Raw genomic sequence first — 25,357 nt, forward strand, 5'->3', positions numbered from 1 at the left:
TTAGCTCCACAGTTAGTCTTTGTATAAACTTCTAAGTAAACGGCAACAGAAAAAAAGACTCATACTTCGCGTGATAAATACAACGAAAATAAAGAAAAAAAATATATAAAACTTACTTACAAAAACCTTCATCTAAATGGTCAGCTGTTATCGACGGTATGTTGGTCAAACATAACATTTGAAAAGTGTCACCAAATAAATACAGGATAAATACATTGCTCATGTAATTCACTACTAAATACCTATTCAACTATTTGAATATTTACATATGTTTAACTATCTATTAGCACGTATGAATTAATGTGAAACAATTTATGTAAATAAGTACATCAAACAAACACACTCTAGTAAACTGAGCAAATATTTTTGTGTTAATCCCTTTGGATTCATTCTAATATAAGACATAAAACAGAACATGATCTTAAATATCACCATCTGAATTTACAGATCTAAAACGTCAATAAACTTACAAGTGTTTTTGTTACATATGTATCTATATTGTTGTTGTAGAATTTGAAATTTGAACAACACACCCCCTTCAACATTCAAAGGCGCAGCTCTACTTGAAATTATCTTCATTCCATTCGTTTAAAGAATATAAAAAAGACATTAAGTATAATATTTACACATGTATTCGCGAGTACAAGTTGTACGTACATACATACATTCGTATATAATATGTATGTACATACATATGTTCACAAATGCATTTCAAAACTGAAATCTTGTCGCACCAAAACAAAAATCGAACGAATCTCCTCAATGAATCTAAATGCATATACATATGTACATTAGACCTGTCCTTAGAAAATGAATTTACATTGGATGTGTCTCATTTTATTCTTGATGAAGAAATTAAATCGTATGTAGAGTTTTGCAACTAATGATCGGTTATTATCTGGCCATGCACGACTGAAGTCCAGCTTTTTTAAAGAAGCGGTTAATTGTATCTGTATCGACATCAATTCTATAACCTTTTTGATATATTTTTGTTCATTCTACGCTAATTTATTTGGAATTTCTAGGACTTCTCTTACAATTTTACACCTTAACATTTCATCAAACTTTAATGGACATCCTGTTCGTGACAAACTTTCATATCTATCAAACCGTTTATAGTTCCTATGGATAGTTTGGACTCTAGATTTTGACAAACTAATGATTTCCCCCACATTTGCCGTAAATTTTCCTTTATTTGATAACTTGACAACTAATGTTCCGAAGTCGGCGGATATTTTCTATATTTTCGCCATTTTGAGATTCATTGTATTACAATTAATAAAAAAATTAGCACCAAATCTCACACACGCAGCTACTATAAATATAAATCAACTGATCAATTGTGAAATAACAATTTTGTATAGAAGTAAAAGTCGTATGTAGACTTTTGCAACGGTTCATATGTAGAATATTGCAATAATTTCAATTTTATCAAACAGTGACCAACAGTTTTTTAAAAAAATGTATTGCAGTGATGTAAAGTGTACCCTGATAAATATTTACAAGTGGTCATTTTCAAAGATTAAACATTAACCCCCATATGCATAAACAGTTTATAAATTTATCAAAGGTTTATAAAACAAAATTTCCATACAAAATCTGTTTCATAAACCTTTGATAAATTTATAAACTGTTTATGCATATGGGGGTAAATATAAAATTATTCGCAAATTAAATGAAATGTCGATATCGTATGTAGAGTTTTGCGACTAAGTGTACATACTATAGAGAATTATACATAGAGACGAGACACTCCAATTTGTCAAACAAAAATACAAAAAATCATATGTCTGATTGATACAACAATAAAATACATTGACTAGCATGTATTTTGTTGTAGCAAGAGTTAGGTTTTTGACAATGACGTCTCGTATTTCGGAAACCTCATCATCAACGCTTTGAACAGATGAGGGAACATTGTGGTCAAATAGACGTTCATACATTTGCTGTCCATAAATTTTTAACATTGTGTTTTTATATTATAATTTATCTTATAATGCTGAAGTTTTTAGGTTTAATTTAATTGAATGAACCGTTTTTTTGAGAATTTTTAGATAACTGCTGTAAATAACACCTATTAGAAAAATGGTTTCATTTCTGCTTAATGCTTCTATTGTATCCTTAACTAATATGTATTTGGAACAAGCCATTCATCAAGCGGAGATGTCATATTTAAATATGTTAAAGTATTTTTAATTAATTTTAAATTTCCGGACCCCAAACCCTAACTGTTTTTATTTATGATTCTTTACAAAACATTTATCCGTTCATGAATGTCACAAAGCCTTGTAATTGATTTGCATTGCTGAGTTTATGAAGTCGGCCATAGGCACCATAAACAATGCTTTCATATTAAAAAATTACATATGTATAGCTTCTTTTTTATGCCCTATATTTGAAACTGGCTGAAATTGGTGCATTATTTCACCAAGCCCCCATACAAATGTCCTCCCGAAATTGAACTTTATCGGTCATAAATGTTTAATTTATATAGGAATCTCCACAAATTGTGCTCCAAATAAGTTTTATATACATATGCATATGGAATTCATGTCACCAAATTTTATTATGATCGGTCCATAATTATTCATAGCTCTCATATAAGACCCGCTTCCGAAAATCACTTTAACGTGCATAAATCTCTTAAAAATGTTGGTATACACATAAAATTCAACATAAATAACTTTTATGTAGACATAAATCACATGTCATAATTTCATGGTGATCGGTCCATAATTGGTCATAGGTCCCATTTCGAAAATCACTCACGAATATAAATCTGGAGAACTGTAAATGTGAAAGGCCTCAAACTTCATATGAGTTAATTTCTTATCAGTGCAAGAAGTTAATAAAAAAATGGGAAGGATCGGAACTTGGGGTGAGTCACCTCCCATACAAAGTAATTAGTTATTTCTAAATATCTTGAGATCTAAAATTACTCCAACTTTGTCCGAATAGCTCTCTTATCATTTTACATAGAATAGCTGAAAATGGGCTGGAGTGGATAAGTGGGCGTGTAACTTCCCATGCAAAGTATATAGTATTTTCAAATATCTGCGGAACTATTATTGCGACAACCTTCAAACTTTATACAAATCAATTTCTTACCAGTACATGAAGTTTATCCAAAGTTGGGCACCCCTTCTTAATTTCTGGCATAACAGGACACTGGCATCAACGTAATTTACACAAAGTTTAAAGACTCTTACAATTAGATTCACTTGATATTCGAATATTTATATATTTTATCTACAATGGTAACAAAATAACTCATTTGAAGCATTAATTTAACTATTATAATAAATAGCTTTCATATCATTATAAGGAGTCTGACTAAAAATAGGCGAATGTCTTAAAAAAAGCTTCAAGATTTTTTAAAATCACAGGATATTTTTAATACCTTCAATGGTATAGTATGCAATTAATCACAATCAAGAAATTCCGGTATTAATTATATTAATTTATTTGCTTATAAAATCTTTTCACATTTTTTTATTTTACTTCGACAGGGGTAGCGAAGCGCACCGGGTCAAGCTAGTTATTGATATTTTTTAAAAAAAAAAACAGTTTTTGCTCATTTACTTAGTGTAGGATATTATATGGTCGGAGTTGACCGACCATACTTTCTCACTTGTTTTGTAGTACATATATGTATTTATTTTGTTGGTTACATTCCGCAGAAGGTTCGTTGCTGGAGAAAAATGTTTTTTTATATTCTGCAACATATGCCAATGTATGTATCTGTCATGCATTGGAAGTTTTTAAAATCAGAAAAACCGTTATTTTTAATGAATTAGCTTTGTTTTTCAGCCATGTGCATTAGACCTTATTTCTGTATATCTGCGTCATTGAGATTTCCATACATACCAAACAGAACACATTTTATTATAAGTACATAATTTACATTCGAAGTATTTTCAATTTCTCAGTTTGTTCCAATTCAATTATGTCAAGTATGATTGAAGTTTTATTTTTATTTTTTTTTGTCAATTGCTTGCCATTAATAAACAAATATATTTCTTAATTAAAGTCATAAATTCGCTGTGTGTTTCCTCAGTCTATATTTGTATGGTTTTATACAATAACAAGCTACAAAAATAATTAAATAAACTACAAACCAACAAGCAAACCGCATTTAAAAAAAAAAATTACCACAAAAGCTGTTACAGTTTCCATTTCACCATTTTTGGTAAGATCAATGTCATCTTAAATAGTCTGTTAACAATTCGCTGACTAACCGAATAGGAGACAATTCGACCCACACGTAAATAAACTCTCAATTGCCGCGCAATTACATTGAATTATTATATGTGGATATTTTAAAATAGACGTTTATTGTTTTCCTTCCCCTTTTTTAACGCCTTCATAGGTACATTTATTAGATTTGTTAATGAGATCTAACATTTTAAAACTTATTTTTCTTTATTTTCCTTAATATATGAGTGTCAGCCACTTTAGTAATGTTTTCAATTTATTTTATTATACATTTGGCGGTTCCACTTGGAATTGCTGATCGGCATAAAACAAATATAAACATACATAATAATATTATGTTCACTTAACGCAATTGGTTTAATCAAATATACAAATTTTAAAAGGTTCAATATTAAGACCAGTCAGTAGCTACCGATTAACAGTCATCAATCAGCTCGTTTGGTTACTGATTCGAAGCGGTAACGCTAATTTGGATTATTTGGATAAATCGGTAACGGTGATTTAGCGGCAACAGTGTTTGCTGTTATTTAGGCAACCATATTCGAACGATAACGGTAATTTCGGTCTGACTTAAATTAATAATAAAATTTTAAATAATAAAAATAATAAAAACTTGAAAAACTCAAATACGTTAAACAAACATGGTATTTTCATAATATAGAATATCTACTTAATAGAATAACGGTAATATTATTTGAGGCTATCAGTGCAAAAGTGGTGTAACTCCAAACTATTTAGTGGTATATTCAACTTACACAACTTTTGACATATTAATTGTTATATTGAGCTCTATCTGCTTGCCTGATGGCCTCATTTTAGAGGTACGGTATTATCCATTATTCCCCTTGTTTTAGCGGTAGTATTTTATTTTAGGTTTAACGTACATAGCTTAGCGGTAACGGTATCCAACCTTGGTCATAAGCAAGTCAAAATGTTAATGATAACTAGACTATTGCCAAAAATTCGGTTTTAATAATTTTAATTACACAGCGTTTTATATATTACCACAAAAGTCAAGTTTTTGGTAAAGAGATTTATAAAAAAAAAATAATTATAAACAAAAATCAATTCCACTTTAAAAAGCGAAAGTGGTTTCATTCAGAAAAAAAAAATCGTTTTACTTTTTGTAAAGAAGCTAAATACGAAATTAATTCCACTTTCTTGACAGGTGGGATATTTTCCATGACGGCAATATGAATTCCATATATTTACAAGGCATAATGCATTAAACACATTCAAGAGAGCAGGCTACCAACTTCAATCTGTCAAAAATAAAATGCACACGTTTATATGGAGACGATTATTTTAACGACAGCACAGCTACACGGCCACACGACTACTCATGCCGATGCAGCCGAATTAGGCTAATTTCTATTTTTGTCAACTACAAAACAGAAATAGTGTTGCTAATATAATAAAAAAATGTAAATCAAATTAGTGCTTAAAAAAATATATTTTTTTTACTTAATTAAGAGAAGTTTCTGATAACCATATTGAAATAAATTAATAACAGGTACATAATTAATTATAACCATATATATATTTTTACTCAAAATAATTGTTTCAGTCTTAATTACTTTGGAATTTTGTACGGTTATTTTTTATTAAAGTGGCACCACTGAATTATTAATCAGCTGTTTACTTTGTAGCTGTCGTCTTTAAAATAATTCAGTAGCTGCCACACGACTACAACTGTAACCAGCAGAATTTGTGTTCGTGTAGTCGTGTAGCCTGTTGTCTTGAATGTGTTTAATGCATAATTGTATTACTTCGGATGTGAAATTAAATTTTAAACAATTTAATATCAATTGTGCTGCGCATTTTAATTGAATCATACAGGCCTATCACACAATTTGTTCGGAATAGCTTCAATTCCGTAGTTTTTATTCCGATCGATTTCGTTTTAGGTTTTTCAGATTCTGTCAGAAATCTGACAGATTAAAAAATTTAGAAAAACAAATAATTACAAAGATATATCAATTCCACTTTGAAAATTGAAAGTGGTTTCACTCCAAAAGAAATTTTCGTTTTAATTTTTCTGAAGAATCCACTTTGATTTTAGTATACAAATTTAATTGAAATATCTGCTTTCGCGAACACAATTTCTGCGATTTAAGTAATAAATCAACTGAATTAAGTTTCCCATTTATTATAAAGTGAATTTAATATGTATTGGAACTTATTTTAGTTCCGATCGATTTGAAATTGGGTTCTTCAAATATATTTTGTAATCGCAATATTTAACGAGCTATTTATTGTTTTGAAGAATGTAAAAATGATTGTTTACATTCTTTAAAACGGTCCACTTCTAATTTCGGCAAGCGAACTTATGTATTTAAATATACATAAGTTTTAGTATTAACATTTCAATTGGTATTAGCATTTTTAAGTTATCAAAACGTTCTTATTAATTACTCAGAAACCAGTTGAACTTTTATAATAAAGATTTGATGGGCATATATAATATATATAAAATATTTGTTCCGAACACGTTCCGTTGACATTGTTGACTAAAGTTTGAGACCTAATAGAAACAATACTCCGACTCGCACTCAAGATTCTAAATAATTCAAATATACAAAAATTCTGGAATAATATGATTTATTTAATGATTAACTATTATTTATGACGGGATGGTTAAATCTTTTATATGAGTGAAATATCAGTTAGCCCTTAAATATAAGCCCTTGATATTTTTTTTTTTAAATTCCTATTTGTGATTTTTATTTTACTTTTCAATTATCTTACAGCTACAAACGAAAGAAAAAGGAAGAAGATTACAAAGATAAAATACCAAAACAATAGAACCATGTTTTGAATCGAAACCAACGAAAATAACAACGATTTCATTAAAAAACCAGCTCCGAATCGTAAAATTATTAATGTTGTCATCAGCTGTATTTGATTTGTTGACTTTTTAAATAAACTCATAACAAAAACACACGTAAAGTGAGTCATCAGTGCAAAAATAAGTTTAATCATTTTTAAGTTTTGTAGAAAAGAAAACGAAGACGCCAAGCAAACAGCTAAAAAAAATCCAAAAAAAAAACGAGATTTCATTTTGGCCGATCTCACGTAAATCCATTTTTGTATATTGACGCGTAAGCTAAGACCCACACAACGTCTTTGAACAAAAAAATAAAAAAAATTAGAAACGTTAGTTTGTACTCACTCTCTCAGAATAATTTTGCATAACTACCGCTACCTACAATCGTACTCAGCACAATTAGTCATTCATTCTCCAGTCACACAAACAGTTGATTTGATACTTTTCTTTCCACTACCATACATCATCAGCTCAAGACTTCCCATTCCAAGTGTCAAAGCAACAGCAACAGTCGTACTTCGTCGAGTGGCAGACTGAGAAGAAACGACTGAAAACTAACAATACTCGTATAAACTTCGTCGCCAGTATAGCTGTAATCATTTGCATAGATATTTGGCGATGGCGTCACAAGGTGTAACAGCCAACTCACGGCTAGCAGAAATGCAGGTAAGTCAAGTGGCTGCTGTCTCAGCCATATTAAATAAAAATAAAGTTAAACCACTTTTATTTTTAAATTGTTTATTATTTAGTACGAGTATAGTAAAAAATTAACATCTACTACGTATGTACATACATGTCTACAGTTTATCAACAAACATACTACATACGACTTAGAAATTTCGTATTCAGATTTTCTTAACAAAAAATGAAACTATTGATAGAATAAAAGTTTATTATTTTTTAATTATTCGAATAAATAAGGATATTCATTTAAAAAAAAATTAAAAATTACATTCTGATTTTTTTTACATTTGAAAATCGGAAATTCTCGTTTTTATTAACTTTTATGAAAACGATCATAAATTTCAAATATTTTCTTCAATTCCTTTAATGGACTTTTTTAGTGTTAATGACAATTATGAGTTTCAAAATTGTTTTTCCAAACCTGTTTTTTGCGATGTTCTCATATCACGACTTCTATTAAAAAAATGTAAAAAAAAACATTTATAAAACTTGCATTAAACTTTTGCATTTTAAAATTTTTTGAAGCCCATCCGACTCGGATGTGTCATTTATAAAGAAATTGTGCTTAGCCATGTTCAAATCAGCCATCAATAAGATATAACTTAAAGTGTTGCAAATTTCAATATACACACAGCCTCAAAAGTGAGTAAACACTAGCTATTTTTTTGACTTTTTAATGATCATGAAAATCATTATAGTGCGACTTAAATCTTTTTTTCTCACAACCGAATCTATTATTCAACCCAATCTCCAACAAATCGAAACTTTAAAATTTTAATCGATGAATAAATTTTAGGATTTTCATTATCTTAAAAAAAATTAAACATCATTTTCCACCAAGAAGGATTATTAACCCTGCATGCCCACTGTTAGTCGTTTCATTGATTTTTCCTGTCCTATTTTTTTTCTCTTTCTGTATCGTTCTCATTTTTTACGTTGAGAGATCTGATTTAGTTGTGAGACTGCTGTCGATCAATACTAACTTGTTGTGTAACTCATTTAAGTGGTATGAATATGTTTGTAAAAACAACGTAGTCTTAACGACTAACATTGGTATTATTGAAATTTTGGTTTTCTTTACAAAATGACTGCAACTGGAATATCTGATGATGAATTTTAAAGAATATTGGCTATATCCGATGAGGATGAAGAAGATTAAAATCTTCGTACCTCCGAGAGCGAATACGCGCCACGTTTATCTGAAGAAAGTTCTTCGGAAGATATAGTGGACAGTGACAATTATGAAAGCAGTGGTCACGATTTAGAAGACATCGATGAATAACCAAGTGACATTATTGCTCAGGAGACGAAATACAGCTCCAAAAAAATTAATAAAAGAAAAATTTGCGTGTTATGTTCCTTTCTTTCTTTCAGTTGAAAACACGAAATTTTCCATAAATACTATCTGTTGATAAGGTTTGTTTGGTATTAAAAATGTGCAATATCGACCCATTTCTACCAAATTTTATGAGGATCGGTTCATAATTGACGCTACCATCAATATAACCCCTATATCAGAAAAATATTTTTTTGTCACATATTGATTCTTCAAAATTGTCAATTTCACTCATATATCGTTACTTTAATATAGAAAGGCCCTAACTCGTGTTTTTTTGTAAACCCAGATTTTCGTTTATTTCGTTAAATGATTCTCACATATATTATATTTAGCCAAAAAATCTCGACTTAAAAAAACACGAGTTAGGGCCTTTCTATATTAAGGTAACGATATGTATACCCTTACCTCTAGTGCTAAGGGTAATTCAATTTGAGTTTAATTCACTGAATAAATTCAACGATAAATGAATTCTATTAAAATAAATGCGATTGAATGAAGCAAAAGAAACAGATTTTGGAAATGGATGTATGGAATGAATGGCTGACATTTTTTTTATTCCGAATTAAGATTTTATAATTCACTAAATTGAATTAATTTGCCATGAGTCCTGCGCAACTAAATTTCATAAACAGCCCAATTATGAATAAAAAATTCCGCGGGAGTTTGTTCCCCGGGAGTTTTTTCCCATTAAATTTGAATAGGAAATATGAGAAAAGGTAAAAAACTCCCGGGGAATTTTTATTCAAAATTGGGCTGAATGTGAAACGGGTGAATTATACATCAGATCTATTCTTAAAATATTGAATATATGTATTATGTTTAGGGTTCCTAAATGTAACTCACAATAGCTTAAATTGATAAAAAAAACAAATCGAAACGAGCTCTTTTTCTTGATTAAACGCCTATTAGCCTAGTTATTAGCGAATTTAGATATTTTGAGTTTTTATATAAAAAATCGATTTTTGGTCAGAAATATGAGTGATCACAGATCGAGCTCCTTTTCTTGATTGAACTTGGCCAATAAGCGTTTAATCAATATACTCATAATATCTAAATTTGATTTTTATTCATATAGGACATAGAATAAAGCAAGCATTTTTTTTGCTTGGAAAGGACAACGTCTGTCGGGTCAGCAAGACTTAGATTTTTGACAACAAACTTAGGTTCTTTGTCTCTCATGTTCTATGTATATTTTATTCTGTCATATATGAATAAAAATGATCATTCAACACGTTTTCTTTCCTTTTAACTATTTTCACCCTTTTCAAACCGCTTCTCACAAATCGAACACAAGCATTTTTTTGCTTGGACAGGACAACGTCTGTCGGGTCAGCTAGTAGATAAATAAATTTGAACCACTATTATTGTTATTATTGTCTCCAAATATGAATAATATTCATAGAATATCCCTAAAAGTTGTAATGTTAGGCATCGTAATAATTCCTTTCAGAGCATAAACTTTAAATTAGATTCATTCTTAATAACCAAATTTTTCTGCTGTGGCTTATGTTGAATGAAAAAAATTCGGTTATTTCAACCGTAATATTTCTTTGCCAACTGACAATCTGTTGCTAGAACCGAAATATCTATGGATATAATAAAATGATCGAAACGAATCTGAAAATTGTAACGAATTATTTCACTGTTCCCACGGAGTTCGTTATAACCGAGTTTAATTGTATGTTAATGTCCACGTTGGTATGTTGATGTTATTGTAGCCACAACCATGACAACGGTAAATGTCGAAAGGTACAATCCATTAAAGGATATTGTAAATAAAAATAAACATTCTCATCAAACAAATTCAATTTGTTTCTTGTTTTCATGATAGAAAGGAATAACATTTTAAACTTGTGTTTTTATAATTTAAATTCAACAATAACTAAACGTATGTATGTAAGTGGATTTAACATTGAACTACAATATATACAGAAATGCACTTGTACATTACACTACATTTGAAGGCCACATATGATAGGATAACAAATTATTATTGGTATTTCCATTATTCCTTATTATTTTACACGGAATTAACAACTACGAAAATTGTGAAGAAAACATTAAAGGCAACCGAAGAGGTTAATGAAACTACATACATACATTCATACATGCATATAAACAATTGTCCAAATCAACTTATACATATGTAGCTAATATATAATATATAGTTTCCGCTCTATGTTTCTCTATGGTTTAGACGATGAAATTGTATTATGATACTTGAGCTTTTTGACAAATATTAATACTCAGTATTGCGGTTTATAAATACCTTAAATGCATATGTATATAGTACAAAATACTAGGGTATTCAATCGATTAACCGTTAATCGGTTAACCGATTAATTTTGGACGGTTAACTGTTCGAATAATTTGAATTTGCCGATTTTCAAATAACAAATAAACCGATTAATTTGTGACGATTAATCGATTAACCGAAATTCCTTTTTTTTGCACTTTAAAAATTTTATTTGTATTCATTTTTCCGTTTCAATTCAAATACAGATTTCAAATTAAAATTAGATATTTGTTTAACATCCAATAAACATGATTAATGAGTATGTATAACAACTGCATATTAAATTTACATGTATTTTTTTTATTAAATTACTCAAAATCTAAAACAATCCAAAAAGAAATATTCTTTATCATGTTTTTGATTTCTCAAACATATACAATCAGCGAGAGAGTTTTTTTCCAAGAAAAGTTTTATTAAATCTAAAGAAAAAAATCGTTTAAATTATATTCTTTTTATAAAAGACTAGCTGACCCGGTGCGCTTCGCCACCCCAATTAGAAGAAAGAAATAGTACTATCAAGTCTCACTTTGTGAATCTAATTGTAAATGTCTAATTTCTGGGTCCATTATTATAGAAAATGCAAAATGTGTTCCTAATTTTAAATTTTTATGTTTATTATTATAAAATATTCAAAAAGTACCATTGCAATAAGGAAATAGTACCATTGATTATCACTTTTAAAGTACCAAAAAGTCTCCCCTAGAATTCTAACTCACTTGCTATAGAAAATTAAAAAAAAGTACCATTCGAATAAACAAAAGGTACCATGAGGTATCCGCTTGAATTTTCAATCACTTAGGACCATATACGCTTAATTTCATATTTCTAGGTCCATTATGTTATAGAAAATTCAAAAAGTACCATTAGAATATAGAAAAAGTACCAAAAAGCACCCACTTGTAGTTGCTCACCCACTCGGGTCCGTATAACCTTTATTTAATGTTTCTAGGTTCATTGGTGAAGAAATTACAAAAAGTACCATTTGAATAAAGAATAAGTACCAAAAATTCTCCCCCTAGACTTCTCACTCACTTAGGACCATATACATATGTTTAATTTCGTGTTTCTAAGTCCATTGTTATAGAAAATTCAAAAAAGTACCATTATAATATAGAAAAAGTACTAAAAAGTATACACTTGCGGATTCCCACTCACTCTGGTCCATATAACCTTTATTTTATATTTCAAGGTTCATTGGTGAAGAAATTACAAAAAGTACCATTCGAATAAAGAAAAAGTACCAAAAAGTCTCCCCCTAGAATTCTCACTCACTTAGGACCATATATGCTTAACTTCATATTTCTATGTCCATTATTACAGAAAATTCAAAAAGTACCATTCGAATATAGAAAAAGTACCAAAAAGCAGTCACTTGTAGATTCCCACTCACTCCGGTCTTAATTTCATGTTTTTAGGTTCATTGGTGAAGAAATTACAAAAAGTACCATTCGAATAAAGAAAAAGTACCAAAAAGTCTCCCCCTAGAATTCTCACTCACTTAGGACCATATATGCTTAATTTCATGTCTCTAAGTCCATTGTTATAGAAAATTCAAAAAAGTACCATTAGAATATAGAAAAAGCACCAAAAAGCCCACACTTGTGGTTTCCCACTCACTCGGTTCCATATAAGCTTTATTTAATGTTTCTAGGTTCATTGGTGAAGAAATTACAAAAAGTACCAATCGAATAAAGAAAAAGTACCAAAAAGTCTCCCCCTAGAATTCTCACTCACTTATGACCATATATGCTTAATTTCATGTTTCTAAGTCCATAGTTATAGAAAATTCAAAAAAGTACCATTAGAATATAGAAAAAGTACCAAAAAACCCACACTTGTGGTTTTCCACTCACTCGGTTTATATATAAGCTTTATTTCATGTTTCTAGGTTCATTGGTGAAGAAATTACAAAAAGTACCATTCCAATAAAGAAAAAGTACCAAAAAGTCCCCGCTAGAATCTCACTCACTTAGGACCATATATGTTTAATTTCATGTTTCTAAGTCCATTATTATAGAAATTTCAAAAAAGTACCATTAGATGAACAAAAAAGTACCTATAGTTCAGTTCACACATTTTGGTACCTAAATATTATCCCCTATTCCTAACACTAACTTCACTCAAATAAATATCAGCTAACTTTAATGTCGATAACTGAAATAATTTAAAATTTTAAAAAAGTACCATTAGGAGAAAAGTACCAATTTCCCTTTTCTTACTTGAACACCCCTCAAGTTTGAAATTTAAAAATATTCCATTTTGCCAAAATTGTTTATGCTATAGACATGTATCAAAATATTAAAATCTGTGTTAATGTGCCCAAGAATAAATATGTTTTAAAAAAAGTACCAAACTGTTTACCCGGATTCGGCCCAATATACACCTTGGTACTCGAGTTGCAAATAACACGCTGTTAGTTAATTTTTGTATGAATCCAGGAACCAACGTTAAAAAAATTATCAAAATTGGCTTAATAATTTCAAATATAATGTATTTTCCCGATTTTATCCCCTTTTTGGTACCTTTTTTATCCCCATTGAGGTGGTACAATTTCATTCAAATAAATTTCTGTAACGTGGTGGGAGCTCATAATAAAATATTCGTATGTCTATGTCAAATTATAGAAAAACATATTTTATGAAAAAGTACCAAAAATTACAACAATTTTTATCCCTTAAAGGTTCGAATTTCCAAAAAGTACCAAACTTATATTTTTTATTTTTTGTTAATTAAAGAATACGATTTAAAATTTGTTTCTATGTTTATTGGTTTAAAAGATACATAGGGTGCAAAAAAAGTACCAAAATACAGTTTTTACCCGTTTTCTCTCCTAAAAGTTTCGAATTTCCAAAAAGTACGAAACACCTGTCAGCTTATTTTTTAAATGGAGTAACATGCTATTTTAAGTTTTTTTGTATCTTTATTAGTTTTGAAGATATAAGGTTACCGAATTTACCCGTTTTTACCCTTTTTTACCCCCTAAACGTTCGAATTTCCAAAAATCCCTTCTTATCGGATCGTTTTGGAGAGGGAGGAACCCACAGTTAAAATTTCGTGATTCTAGCTTCAGCCGTTTGGGCTGTGCGATGATGAATCAGTCAGTCAGTCAGCCAGTCAGTCAGTAACGTTACTCTTTTATATATATAGATTATTTCAGACCCCTAAAAAACTCACATATCGTTCATTTGCTGCAAACAACGTCATAATTCAAAAGAAGTCCTTTCGACATTTTACTATTTCTTAAATAAATTTTCAACAAATTAGGCGATTTCAGAAATATAAATAGTAGATGTTAATATCTTTCTAATCTGTATTTAACCCAAATTTTTACTTATCAAATATACGAGAAAACATGAATTTTAATTTTGATGTTTACAACAAAAAAACACTCTCACACAAAAAATAATTGACTTTTTTGAAAACTGATGAAACTATATGAAAGATTATAGAACAACGCATTTTGTATTACTCAGTTCATAAAACATGGATTTTGAGTTATGACGTTGTTGCAGCAAATACAAAAATGATCTCAAATACCTTATTAGCTGTTTTTTTATGTTTTTGTACACAAAATTCGTTGTTGTATTTTCAATTTAAAATGAAAATAGAAATTATTCGGTTAATCGAATAATTTAAAATTAACCGATTATTAACCGAATAAATGTAAACCTCGGTTAATTATTTGCTCGATTAACCGATTAAACCAGAAACCCGATTAATTGAATACCCTACAAAATACATAACAATGAAAACAATTGTTTGTAAATATCTACCTATCCCTTATTGTGCAAACGTGCTATGTCCGCTTTTTATGAAAAATGAGATTTTAATACAAAACGCTAAAATAAGTAAGAATACAAATCATTATAAATCATACCAAATAAGTAATAAAACAGTATTGACACAATTAACAAATATTTAAAACTAAGAATTATAGAACGTTTTTGTGTCTCCTGTAAAGTTTGTGAATAGGTACTTAGTACGTTTACATAATAAACTAACGATATGTATGTATGTATAAAAAAAGGTGTGATTGCATACTGAATTCTACCCTTTTTTAAAATTGATAATTACAGTACGTACTCAATAAAATGTTTATGAAAAATAGAAATTAAATTTAGAATTTACTGTTTTTAATTTGCATCTAATCATTTTCAAACATAATATTTTGAAGTTCAGATTTATTTTGATAATCTTATCACTTAAGTGTGAATAAATGATTAGCCGTAGAACAAAAGGTACTGCTTTTAGCTCATTTAAAATTTTTGGGAAATTGTTTTATTTATTTCGCCCCCTTGCATGAACATGGAAATTGTAACAAGTTTCTTACTTATCAATAGATGTATCTAACTGCGATAAGTCACCAAATTAAACGTTAAGGATGTTTGATATAAAACCACTTTTATATCGGAAAAAGAACCTTTTGTTGTCGTTTTATACGACAAAAATAATAAAATATTACGTTTTGTTAAGCACCAATTTTTTAGAACCCATTTTACTTAGTACACATTTTTTTTTTTGTTTGCGGCTCCTCAAATATAATCTTGCGTTTAAATACTGAAAAACGTATTCAAATGTACAATTATGTGTGATGATCTTTTTATAAATTTAAAATTTAAATTCCATAATATTAAGATACATTTTGAAATTAAAATTAATGCATTATTTTGTTTATTCTGAACATTATAACAATGACAAAATTCTAACAAAAATACCAATTTTGAAAATTCATAAAGGAAATGTCTTAAAGTAAGTGGTTTAACTCCGTTTGTGTTTTGCTTTTTGTTAAGACAGCTTTTTCATAATTAGGTACGCACCTTTTTACAAACCACATATTAATGCTTAACTAATGGACATCAATTAAGTTAAATTAAAAGCAGTCAGTTCTAAGAAATACACTATACTCGTATATGTAGGTATTTGAAAGTAAAAGCCACCCTAATTCTAAATATTCAAGAATTGTACATTTAACCCCTGTCTTCAGTATATATTTCATATAGTAGATTGAGTAATAATATTCTAAACTTATTTTATTAGAACTGAGCAGCATAAAATAATTGTGTTTTTCCCGAAACCCCTAACCGCATGCAGTTTAGATTACTGGAAGTATTCTCCTAGTTATTGGGTCCAACAATTAGTTTCGCATGCCTCGCAATTTATCAACAAACATGAAATTTAAATGAACATCTTGAAAACAAAATTAACACATATGTAAAGGTTAGAAATAATTAATTTTTAATTCAATATTTAAAATAAAATGGAATTGTATCTCCTTACCATTCCTTTAATGAATTCATAGGCTAAATTCCTTCAAACGTATGGAATTCATTCTATACAAAATTAATTCCTTATTGAATCATTAAAATTTTCTTTAATTCAAATCCAAAATAGCTTGACAAATTTTGGGAATGGATTTTTGGAATGAATGTCTTAAATTTTTTAATACTGAATTTAGAGAAATATGCTAAAATTTAATAAATTTACAAAAAATTATTTTTCAAATAAAAATAGTGAAAAAAACTTGCCCTGGTGATTAGTATACACACATACATCCATATGTTTGTTAGAATGGCTGTTAGTATGATAACAATCTCTATAATACATATGTACATATTATGTATGTATGTACTACATATGTACATATTTGTATATTAGTAACTTGGCTGATTGTTGCTGTCTGTTGTTTATTTATCCTTCTGTTTCCTGTTTTCATTCGGGTCCTTAGTTGTAGTGTCCAAACAATTTGATGGTGAAATTCGCCTTCTTTTTGAAGCGCAATATTCAGTTCAACACAAAACGTCATTACGTTAAAGTTATTTTATCAGACGCAACTCGCCACCTACTTCCAATAAAATAAACTCAACTTGTTTGATATGGAGCAATAGAAAATAGGAATAAATTCTTACATACATACACATGTATGAATGTATGTACATTGTGTGAATATGTACATACTTAACAAATAAAGTTTCTGATTCGTATTTTTTTTTTTTAATAAAATGCAAAAATATAAATACGAAATGTTTGAAGATGAACAAGGGCGCCAAATACAAAATCAGGATAATTTTTTTTCCGAAAATTTTGTACCCTTAAAACTTAATGAATCATGGGCTGGTAGGCGTCTTGTAGAGGCCTTGAGTCAGTTGCCACCAAGCAATTTCAGTTCATCTTTGGATGTGAGTACTCATATGTACATGTACATTAGACATGCTCCTTAGTCAATTTAGCACAGAATCTGAAAAAAGATTTTATGGGTTGTAAAGATTCATCTATATAAGCTCTCAACCGTTTTCTTTTTCAGATGAAGTTCCAGAAAAAACAAATGTTGGAACGTGAGCAAAAGAAATTGGCATTAACGACCGGAGACATCCCTCAAGCATCGAAAAGCACTATGAGCAACGGAAAGGTAAGAGTTTGACTCTAATAATACATCGGTCTAATTTTTATTTTGACAATGACATTTTATTTTCAAGGTGCGCCAAATGTTTGATGATCGCCGACGTGGTGTTGGTATAGATCGTAGTCATCCACTGCGACCAATTGTGACAACCACCACTTCAACGACTGTGACAACTAAAACGTCCTCACAACAGTCACCCACCAATAGACGTCTAGTTGGTGGAGCAAATGTTACAAGACGACCAGTTATTGCGAATAGTACTTTAATGAAAAACACAACTTCGACAACTCGTAGTAGTGTGAACATCAATAACACAGTGCACAACGGCAATAGAAATGTATTCAATAACAATCTAGATGAGCTGGACAGTCTTGACAATGAAACATTTCCCAAGGAGTTTTCCTCGTTGAGTTTAAATAACACGCATGTTATGGGTTCCCAAGTTACAGGTGATCGTGACTTTGATAATAATATCAATGAGGAATGCGGTGTATTAGGAGGCACGATTGTAATTACTAAAAGAACAAGTCCCAAAACACAGACAAATGGCATTAAACTGAATCCAGTGATTACAAAAAAATCTCCTATTCCCATGACAAATACTAGCAGGACTCCCAGTAGTAGCAGTAGAGTATCAACACTATCTAAAACTACCATCACCAACACCATAAAATCGCCATTACAGAAAGCAACCACACCGTTATCAACAACTAAAATTATTAAGGTAAAAATTACTACATATGTATGTATGTATGTATGTATGTATGTATGTATGTATGTATGTATGTATGTATGTATGTATGTATGTATGTATGTATGTATGTATGTATGTATGTATGTATGTATGTATGTATGTATGTATGTATGTATGTATGTATGTATGTATGTATGTATGTATGTATGTATGTATGTATGTATGTATATTTTTGAAATGTTGAAAAGTTTTTCTTATAATTTTACTATGTATTTCCTATTTGAAGGCTGCGGGAAACAAATCTAGCAATACTAAACCAGCAACATTCGTTTTGGTAAGCATACATTTAAAATTAGATAAATTTAAAATTGATTGCTCTTCTTTTGTTACAGTCGGTCAAACCGCCACCAAGAATAATTACTCCTCCACCTGGTATGGCTTCGTGTCAATATTGCCAACGTCAATTCAATGAGGATCGTTTAGCTAAACACGAAGAAGTATGTGGAAAGATGGCGAGTAAAAAGCGTAAGATTTTTGATGCTTCCAAGCACCGTGTTAAGGGTACTGAAGCTGAAATATATGTAAGAAAAGGCAAAGTTTCAAACTCTAGTGTACCAAAAACCGTAACAACTGTAATAAAAAAGACACAAGAAGCAACCAACACTGGTGAAAAGAAGAGCAATTGGCGAAAAAAGCATGAAGAATTTATAGCAGCCATAAGAGAAGCCAAAAAGGTTCAAGCTTACTTAGCCAAAGGTGGCAAACTAAGTGATTTGCCACCTCCTCCACCATCAGAAAATCCCGATTACATACAATGTCCACACTGTAGTAGACGCTTCAATCAAGCGGCTGCAGAACGTCACATCCCCAAGTGCGCCAATATGCAGCATAACAAGCCGAAACCTCAAAAAAGACGTGTGTAAAATATATATAAATACCTACTTGGGTCGTTGGACCTGCAATATTGTAAAGTTTTTTTTCTTTCAACACCAAACATTGACAAAATGGTGATAATGATTTAATGATTTTCTACTTTTATATACTTATAATAATAATAACAATAATAATGAATTTGTTTATTTGTTTTTTATTTTACTAATATTTAATGCTTATGCGTAAAAAAATAATTAATGCATAATTTACTCCTAAAACATGTGATAAATTATTTTTGTAAATCGAATTTTAATTTTCATTTCAAACATGAATTAATTTGAATAAATAAAATGAAGAAATAATTAGGAAATATTATTAACTAATGTCTTTTAATCAATCGTCTCCATTTTAATGTCCACAGCATCCCCGTCATCTCGTATAGAGGTAACCTTGCTAGATAAACGTTCAATTAATGCTTTAACAGCTTTGGCGGCAGTATTGATTTCCAGACCCTCCATAGTATATGCTAAATTGTCTAAGCTAGCGTCGTCATCATCACCAAACCAATTGACGAGCATAGCTACACAGCCACCATCACGTTCACTATGTTCTGTTTCAAAGTAAAGTAACTCGTCGGCAGTATATCCCAATTTTTTCCCCAATCTTTTCCAATCGTCGCCTATTAATGGCGCCAATTCCTCTATTTGTTCTCTGGATGCCGTAACTGGCTTAGAATGCGTGTTGTTGTCCTCATCTGGCTTTTCCAAATCATTCGTTTCATCCTCATCTCCTAAAACACCTTCATCGTTTCCATCGTGATCATTTTCTTGTTCCTGCAAGGCAACTGTTTCCTGCTCATGTGATTCCGATAAAATTGTCGTATTTTCTGGGTTCGAACCGTTAGCATTAGTTGCCGCTTGCTTCGCGGCATCCAAACGTTCTTTAGTCAAACGTTTGCGGACAGCTTCTAAATAGTCGGAAATTTTGTATGATGGCGAATTGATAAACGTAAAAAAGTGAGGTGATTGTCGTGCAAGTAAACGTAATGCACGCCATTCGAAAGATGTATCATTTTTATCTCGAGAACTTTCTAAATAAGTTTCGACTTGAGGCAGAAAGTTGCGTTCCTCACTTTTACACGCTTGTAAGTTATCTGGTGAGTAGTTCCACAAACGCGTAAGAACATCACTGAAATAAATAAATCAAGATATATTTTACAGTATATAAATGTTTAAATGATACTAATACACTGCGCGTCAAAACTATAATCGTATCATCAAAAACGAACGATGAAATAAATTTATACTGGCTTCTCTAATTCCTACCCAATTTTTGTTTTTGACTTATTTATTTCCTCCAATCAATTTAAAGTAAACTATATTAATGTATGTTTTCCATGCCCCCTAAAGTAGACAGTATAACTATTTGTATAATTGTATAATTTCAATGGGAACAAAAATTGGTAAAAACGGAAAAACACATTTTATTCCAAATTATAAAGAAAATTTTTATAAAATTTTAAAACATTTCAACAATTCAATTAATCTGTGATCACTCATATTTTATACCAGAAATCGATTATTATTATAAAAAATACTTACTATGCATTTTCTACCCTGACAAGGGCGTCATCAACAATCTTTATTGTCAAGTTCTATTGTAAATAGCATCTATTAAACTTATTATTATTGGGAAATAGAACATGGGAAATTCATTTGTATGGCTTTTTATGTTTATTGTATAAAAACCTAAAATATAATTTGAAAGCTAATTTTTTAATTCGGGTCAAGTTCATTTATTATAATTACTCTGTAATAATTCAAAGAACCAGAACCATACCATAACATTATAAATTCCGAAAATTAGTGCATCACGGATGCAATGAGCTGCAATCATTTGTAATACTAAACTAAATAATGCTGCGGTTTCACAAATGTATGTGCGTTTGACGTAAAGAAATTATTGCAAATATGCTTTTTCGAACGATAAACTTTAGCTTTGTTTCAGTAATAGACTGTTACTGAATTTACCCGAATTTTACGTGTGAAAAGTAGATAAATTATCGCAGTTGGTGTAGACTTTTTACGCCATCGACCGTTTCGTACTAGATTAAATAAACAAGTTGCATTTTATATTTAGTCTATTACGAAAATGTCGGCGGCTTAAAACCGCTACGCCAACAGCGATATTGTTGAATGTGTTTCACTTACTTGCCCAAGAAAAATTTTGATTGTCCGTTCGCCTCTTTTAAACAATCACCCAAAGTTTTACGTTCTTTTTTAGGAGGTGGTGGGTTTTCATCTAATGACGAGTCTTCCGGTTTTTTAAATTCTTTGCATCCTTCATTCTTCCAATTGTTCCACATTTCCTCACGAGTTAACATGTGTTTTACGGTACGAGCAAAACGTTTACCATTTGGAGGTGTTTCTTCTAACAGTTGATAAACCTTTGTTTCTGTCTCTTTGATAAATTCAGTTTGAGCAGTTGTCAACGTATTTGATTCACTGGAATTGATGAAGAAGAAATTATAGAAATTGTTCTTAGTGAGGAGATAATATGCTTACGATTTGAATTTAACAGTAAGTTGTAAATACTGAAATAAAATTAGAAATTGTACTAAAACTGCACGGCGAAAATTAGCATCTGAGAGTTGTAAAGCCAAGAGTTTAGGATTCGTTAGAAATTTAGCAAAGAAATTGTCGACCTTTTGAACGGCTTGGACAATTCCGGATTTAAAGTCGTTGCTATATCCATCATCCAAGTCCATTTTTTCACTAAAATCATCGCCGCTGTCCTCTTGTGAGGAACTAGACCGAGTGTCTTCAAGCTTAAAACTGGCAAAAGACTCTAGGACTGTGCTTGCATGCTGTAGAGCAAAAAATAAAAATAAAATTATTTAAATACCATACAATTTACATATGAAGACAGATCTTACGGTTTGAAACATTTTCCAAGATGCTTTGCTGTAACATTGGTTCGGATTGCGAAAGAAATCTTGAAGTGACCAAAATTTACAATACAAATTGTAATCGATTTTAATGGGTATATCTTCAATGTCCTCCAATGTGTCATCTAGGTCTTTACCATCTATACCATAATCTGTGACATTTTCCAAATTGAATTCAGAAACTATATTTAGACCAGATCTTTCGGAAAATGGAAAGAATTTCGAAAGAAACAACAAAATTCGTCCACAAAATACTGTGTTTTGTGCACGACTTAGACGTCTCAAGAGATCATTGCACATTCGCAGTATATTGTTCTTACAGGAGGAGAAAAATATTTCCTCCTTCCACACCTCCACCATTTCTTCGACGTAATTGAAAATCTTCTCACACTTGTCCAGAGTGACTGTTTCGAAAATATCACCTAACAACACCACCGGTATAGTCACGGACACTATTTCGGCCCTTACAGCGGCAACAGACAGTTTCACCAACTTCCCGATCATCTGAACGTCATTGCTCATTTTGAATATTAATAATTCTCTAAACGCCTGGTCCATTGGGGGCTTTTTATCGTGGTCAGTGTTGTACGAGAAACTATCATACGACCTCCTTAAAATCCTCACGTCATCCTCATCAAATGCCTTTTGTAATGTTTCCTATGTATTTTTAAAACAAACAAAAATCACACATTTTGTACATTGTAATAAAACATGGAATGGACTAAACGGTCGGACTTCTTATTTTAACATACCGTAAACGCAGCATGCAGTCCAGAAAAATCTGTAGCTTTTTCTACAACTTTACTCATTTTTTCAATATAAATCAACGATTATTTTTTATTAATTTTATAATATAATATTTTTCCTAAATATTTAGTTGTTTTTATCCTAAAAGAGAACTTCTAAACAAAATATACCTTTTTACAGCAGACGGCTTGTAGATAAACCATTGTTGCCATATTTTCATTTTGGCGATTCTCTGTGCCGTTTGGCGATTTTGTTTAATGCTGCATTTACACATGCAAGTAATTTGTTAAATGTTGAGAAAACGTATTATTATCGAAAATGTCGAAAAATACATGTTTGCAAGTAAAAGTAGACTTGTCTATGTCCAATTTCAGCACGATATTAATTATGATTGTTCAAGTCATTTTCTGAACCTTGTATGCGGACAAATGTTGCCCGATTTTCGCCATACTTTAGAGTATAATTTTAAAATACTTAAAAACAATATTTCGGGGTGACATTTGTATGGGAGCTAGGTGCTTGTATTGCTCAGTGCGTCGAATGAAGAGAATAATTTTTATTATTATTTTTACTTTTTTCTAAACATGCTTCCGATATTGACATTTTTAAATATACTTTCAATAAAAATTAAATAGAATTCCAGCTATTGATGTTCACACTACAAAATCAAAATGCATGAATGATGGGTCATCAATCAAGTGTATATCAAATTAAACGTACACGAAAGTGAAATCAAACATTTTTTGTCCTTAACCTGGCGTTTACACATGCAAGTAATAGCCCTGACAGACATGTGGTTTCTATACCACGATATGTAACGTTTGCACAAACACAATCACTATGCATGTGTAAATTTACACAATTGTGTTAGTGCAAAAGTATGAATGTGTTGAGTTTTTGCAACTGTTAATTGTATGTGTAAACGCTACGTATGTAAATAAATATTAATCGCTAGATTTTGCTGGAAAATTGCTGAATTGGCAACCTTGTTTGTTGTGAACTCTGTTTAGTGTTTTTTTTTTGTTATTTTTGTTTACATTTTTTTTTTTTTTGAACTTACGGCTGAATTGTATTTAAAAGTATTTAATTTTTCTGTAAACAATGAGCCAAGCAGATATAAAACATTCTTTAAGGAAATTGGAGTTTCCAACATGCGTTAAAGAGGCTTTACCACGTATCGGTTAGTATAAGTTATGTTCTTATTTAAAGAACACATTTTTTAATTCATTTTTTTTGAACAGAAAGCATTATCATTGGTCGTGGGAAACAAAACTTCATAATGCAGTTAATATCAGAATTTGTGTTTTTGGAACGAAGCAAGGACATCGACGTACGCAGAGGGCAATCACCACAATCATATGGCAACATGCACATGAATAAAATACAAGAGTTCCAATTGATATTAGTGCTGATTGAATTTTTTTCACAGCCTGGTCCGGATTCAACTAGAAATGCCGTATTTCTGTCATTATTTGGTACCAACTTGACCCCACAACGTTCGAAAATATTGTGTAAACTGATTAGTACAGCGGTATCTGGCTCAGTCGCGCCACTACTGTCTTCGGCCGGAACTTGGATGCAACAGGTTGGTTGCACAACCGCTCCATCTTTGGAAGTTGCTCAAAGTTTGGTTAGCGACTTTATAATATTTTCTCGTAAAACTTCCGAACAATTAAAACAATTGCCTTTGGTGGCGCCCCACTTTGCCGCCAATTTAATGACAGCCGTAGCTGATTTATACTTAAACGAACAAAGAGGTGTTTTGACTGCACCACCCGATGCACTTTTAGATGTATTCTGCGAATGGATTACTGAAAATCCTTCCCTATGCTTAGCTTCACAACAACCCTTAGCGTTGCCAATTGGTGCCATAGCAATGCCAGTCGTAACCCCACTTGCTGGTCTAATCAGGTGGTCGGTGTTGTCGCCGCTTGTTTCGACTAGAAATACTTACAGTAATTTACATTTGTCTTTGCTGCAAACGCTTTTGGAAATTGTTAACAATGGACCACCAACAGCTCTAAGCGTTCAACATTTGGCTATGATAGCAGTCCCTTTAAAAAATCATGCTGCCCGATTAACGGCAGACCAAATTGACCCATCTACAAACGTAGATTTTCAAAAATGTTTGGAACGTTATGCGCAGGCCGTTCAAGTTGGCCTAAGTGGGAACTGTGTTTATGGAAATGTATCCCAATTATTGTGTGCCCTGGAATCTTTACCTCCTCATAGTCTAATGAAAATTGTAATTTCAGCAAATAAAAGTTTATAAAACATTTAATCTACACCACGTCTATAATTATTATATTTATGTATGTAAATAAAAATCAGTATG

General features: G+C 30.8%; 3 protein-coding genes across 4 annotated transcripts; 2 read left to right on the forward strand and 1 right to left on the reverse strand.

Moving 5' to 3' along the window:
- The first annotated feature begins 24 nt into the window (after positions 1-24).
- LOC135948780 (uncharacterized) lies at positions 25-19,707 on the forward strand. Of its 2 annotated transcripts, none has more exons than XM_065498221.1 (6): positions 25-156; positions 6,966-7,708; positions 17,663-17,767; positions 17,835-18,485; positions 18,742-18,789; positions 18,848-19,707. In XM_065498221.1, the coding sequence occupies exons 2-6, from the start codon at positions 7,661-7,663 to the stop codon at positions 19,376-19,378; spliced, it is 1,383 nt and encodes a 460-aa protein (XP_065354293.1). In that variant the 5' UTR covers positions 25-156; positions 6,966-7,660; the 3' UTR covers positions 19,379-19,707. The 2 variants fall into 2 exon arrangements, with proteins under 2 accessions (XP_065354293.1, XP_065354294.1); XM_065498222.1 differs by lacking the exon at positions 25-156 and adding an exon at positions 4,047-4,189.
- On the reverse strand, positions 19,527-23,180 carry Hpr1 (THO complex 1-like protein Hpr1). Its single transcript, XM_065498220.1, has 5 exons — positions 23,028-23,180; positions 22,264-22,932; positions 21,893-22,194; positions 21,539-21,832; positions 19,527-20,516 (listed from the first exon to the last, which is right to left on the reverse strand). The coding sequence occupies exons 1-5, from the start codon at positions 23,082-23,084 to the stop codon at positions 19,718-19,720; spliced, it is 2,121 nt and encodes a 706-aa protein (XP_065354292.1). The 5' UTR covers positions 23,085-23,180; the 3' UTR covers positions 19,527-19,717.
- Positions 23,181-24,079: 899 nt separating this feature from the next.
- Positions 24,080-25,307, forward strand: LOC135948781 (integrator complex subunit 15). Its single transcript, XM_065498223.1, has 2 exons — positions 24,080-24,202; positions 24,264-25,307. Exons 1-2 carry the CDS (start codon positions 24,124-24,126, stop codon positions 25,292-25,294), a joined length of 1,110 nt encoding a protein of 369 aa, XP_065354295.1. The 5' UTR covers positions 24,080-24,123; the 3' UTR covers positions 25,295-25,307.
- The last annotated feature ends 50 nt before the right edge of the window (positions 25,308-25,357 follow it).

Source organism: Calliphora vicina, chromosome 1 (genome assembly GCF_958450345.1).
Source record: "Calliphora vicina chromosome 1, idCalVici1.1, whole genome shotgun sequence".
NCBI lineage: Eukaryota > Metazoa > Arthropoda > Insecta > Diptera > Calliphoridae > Calliphora > Calliphora vicina.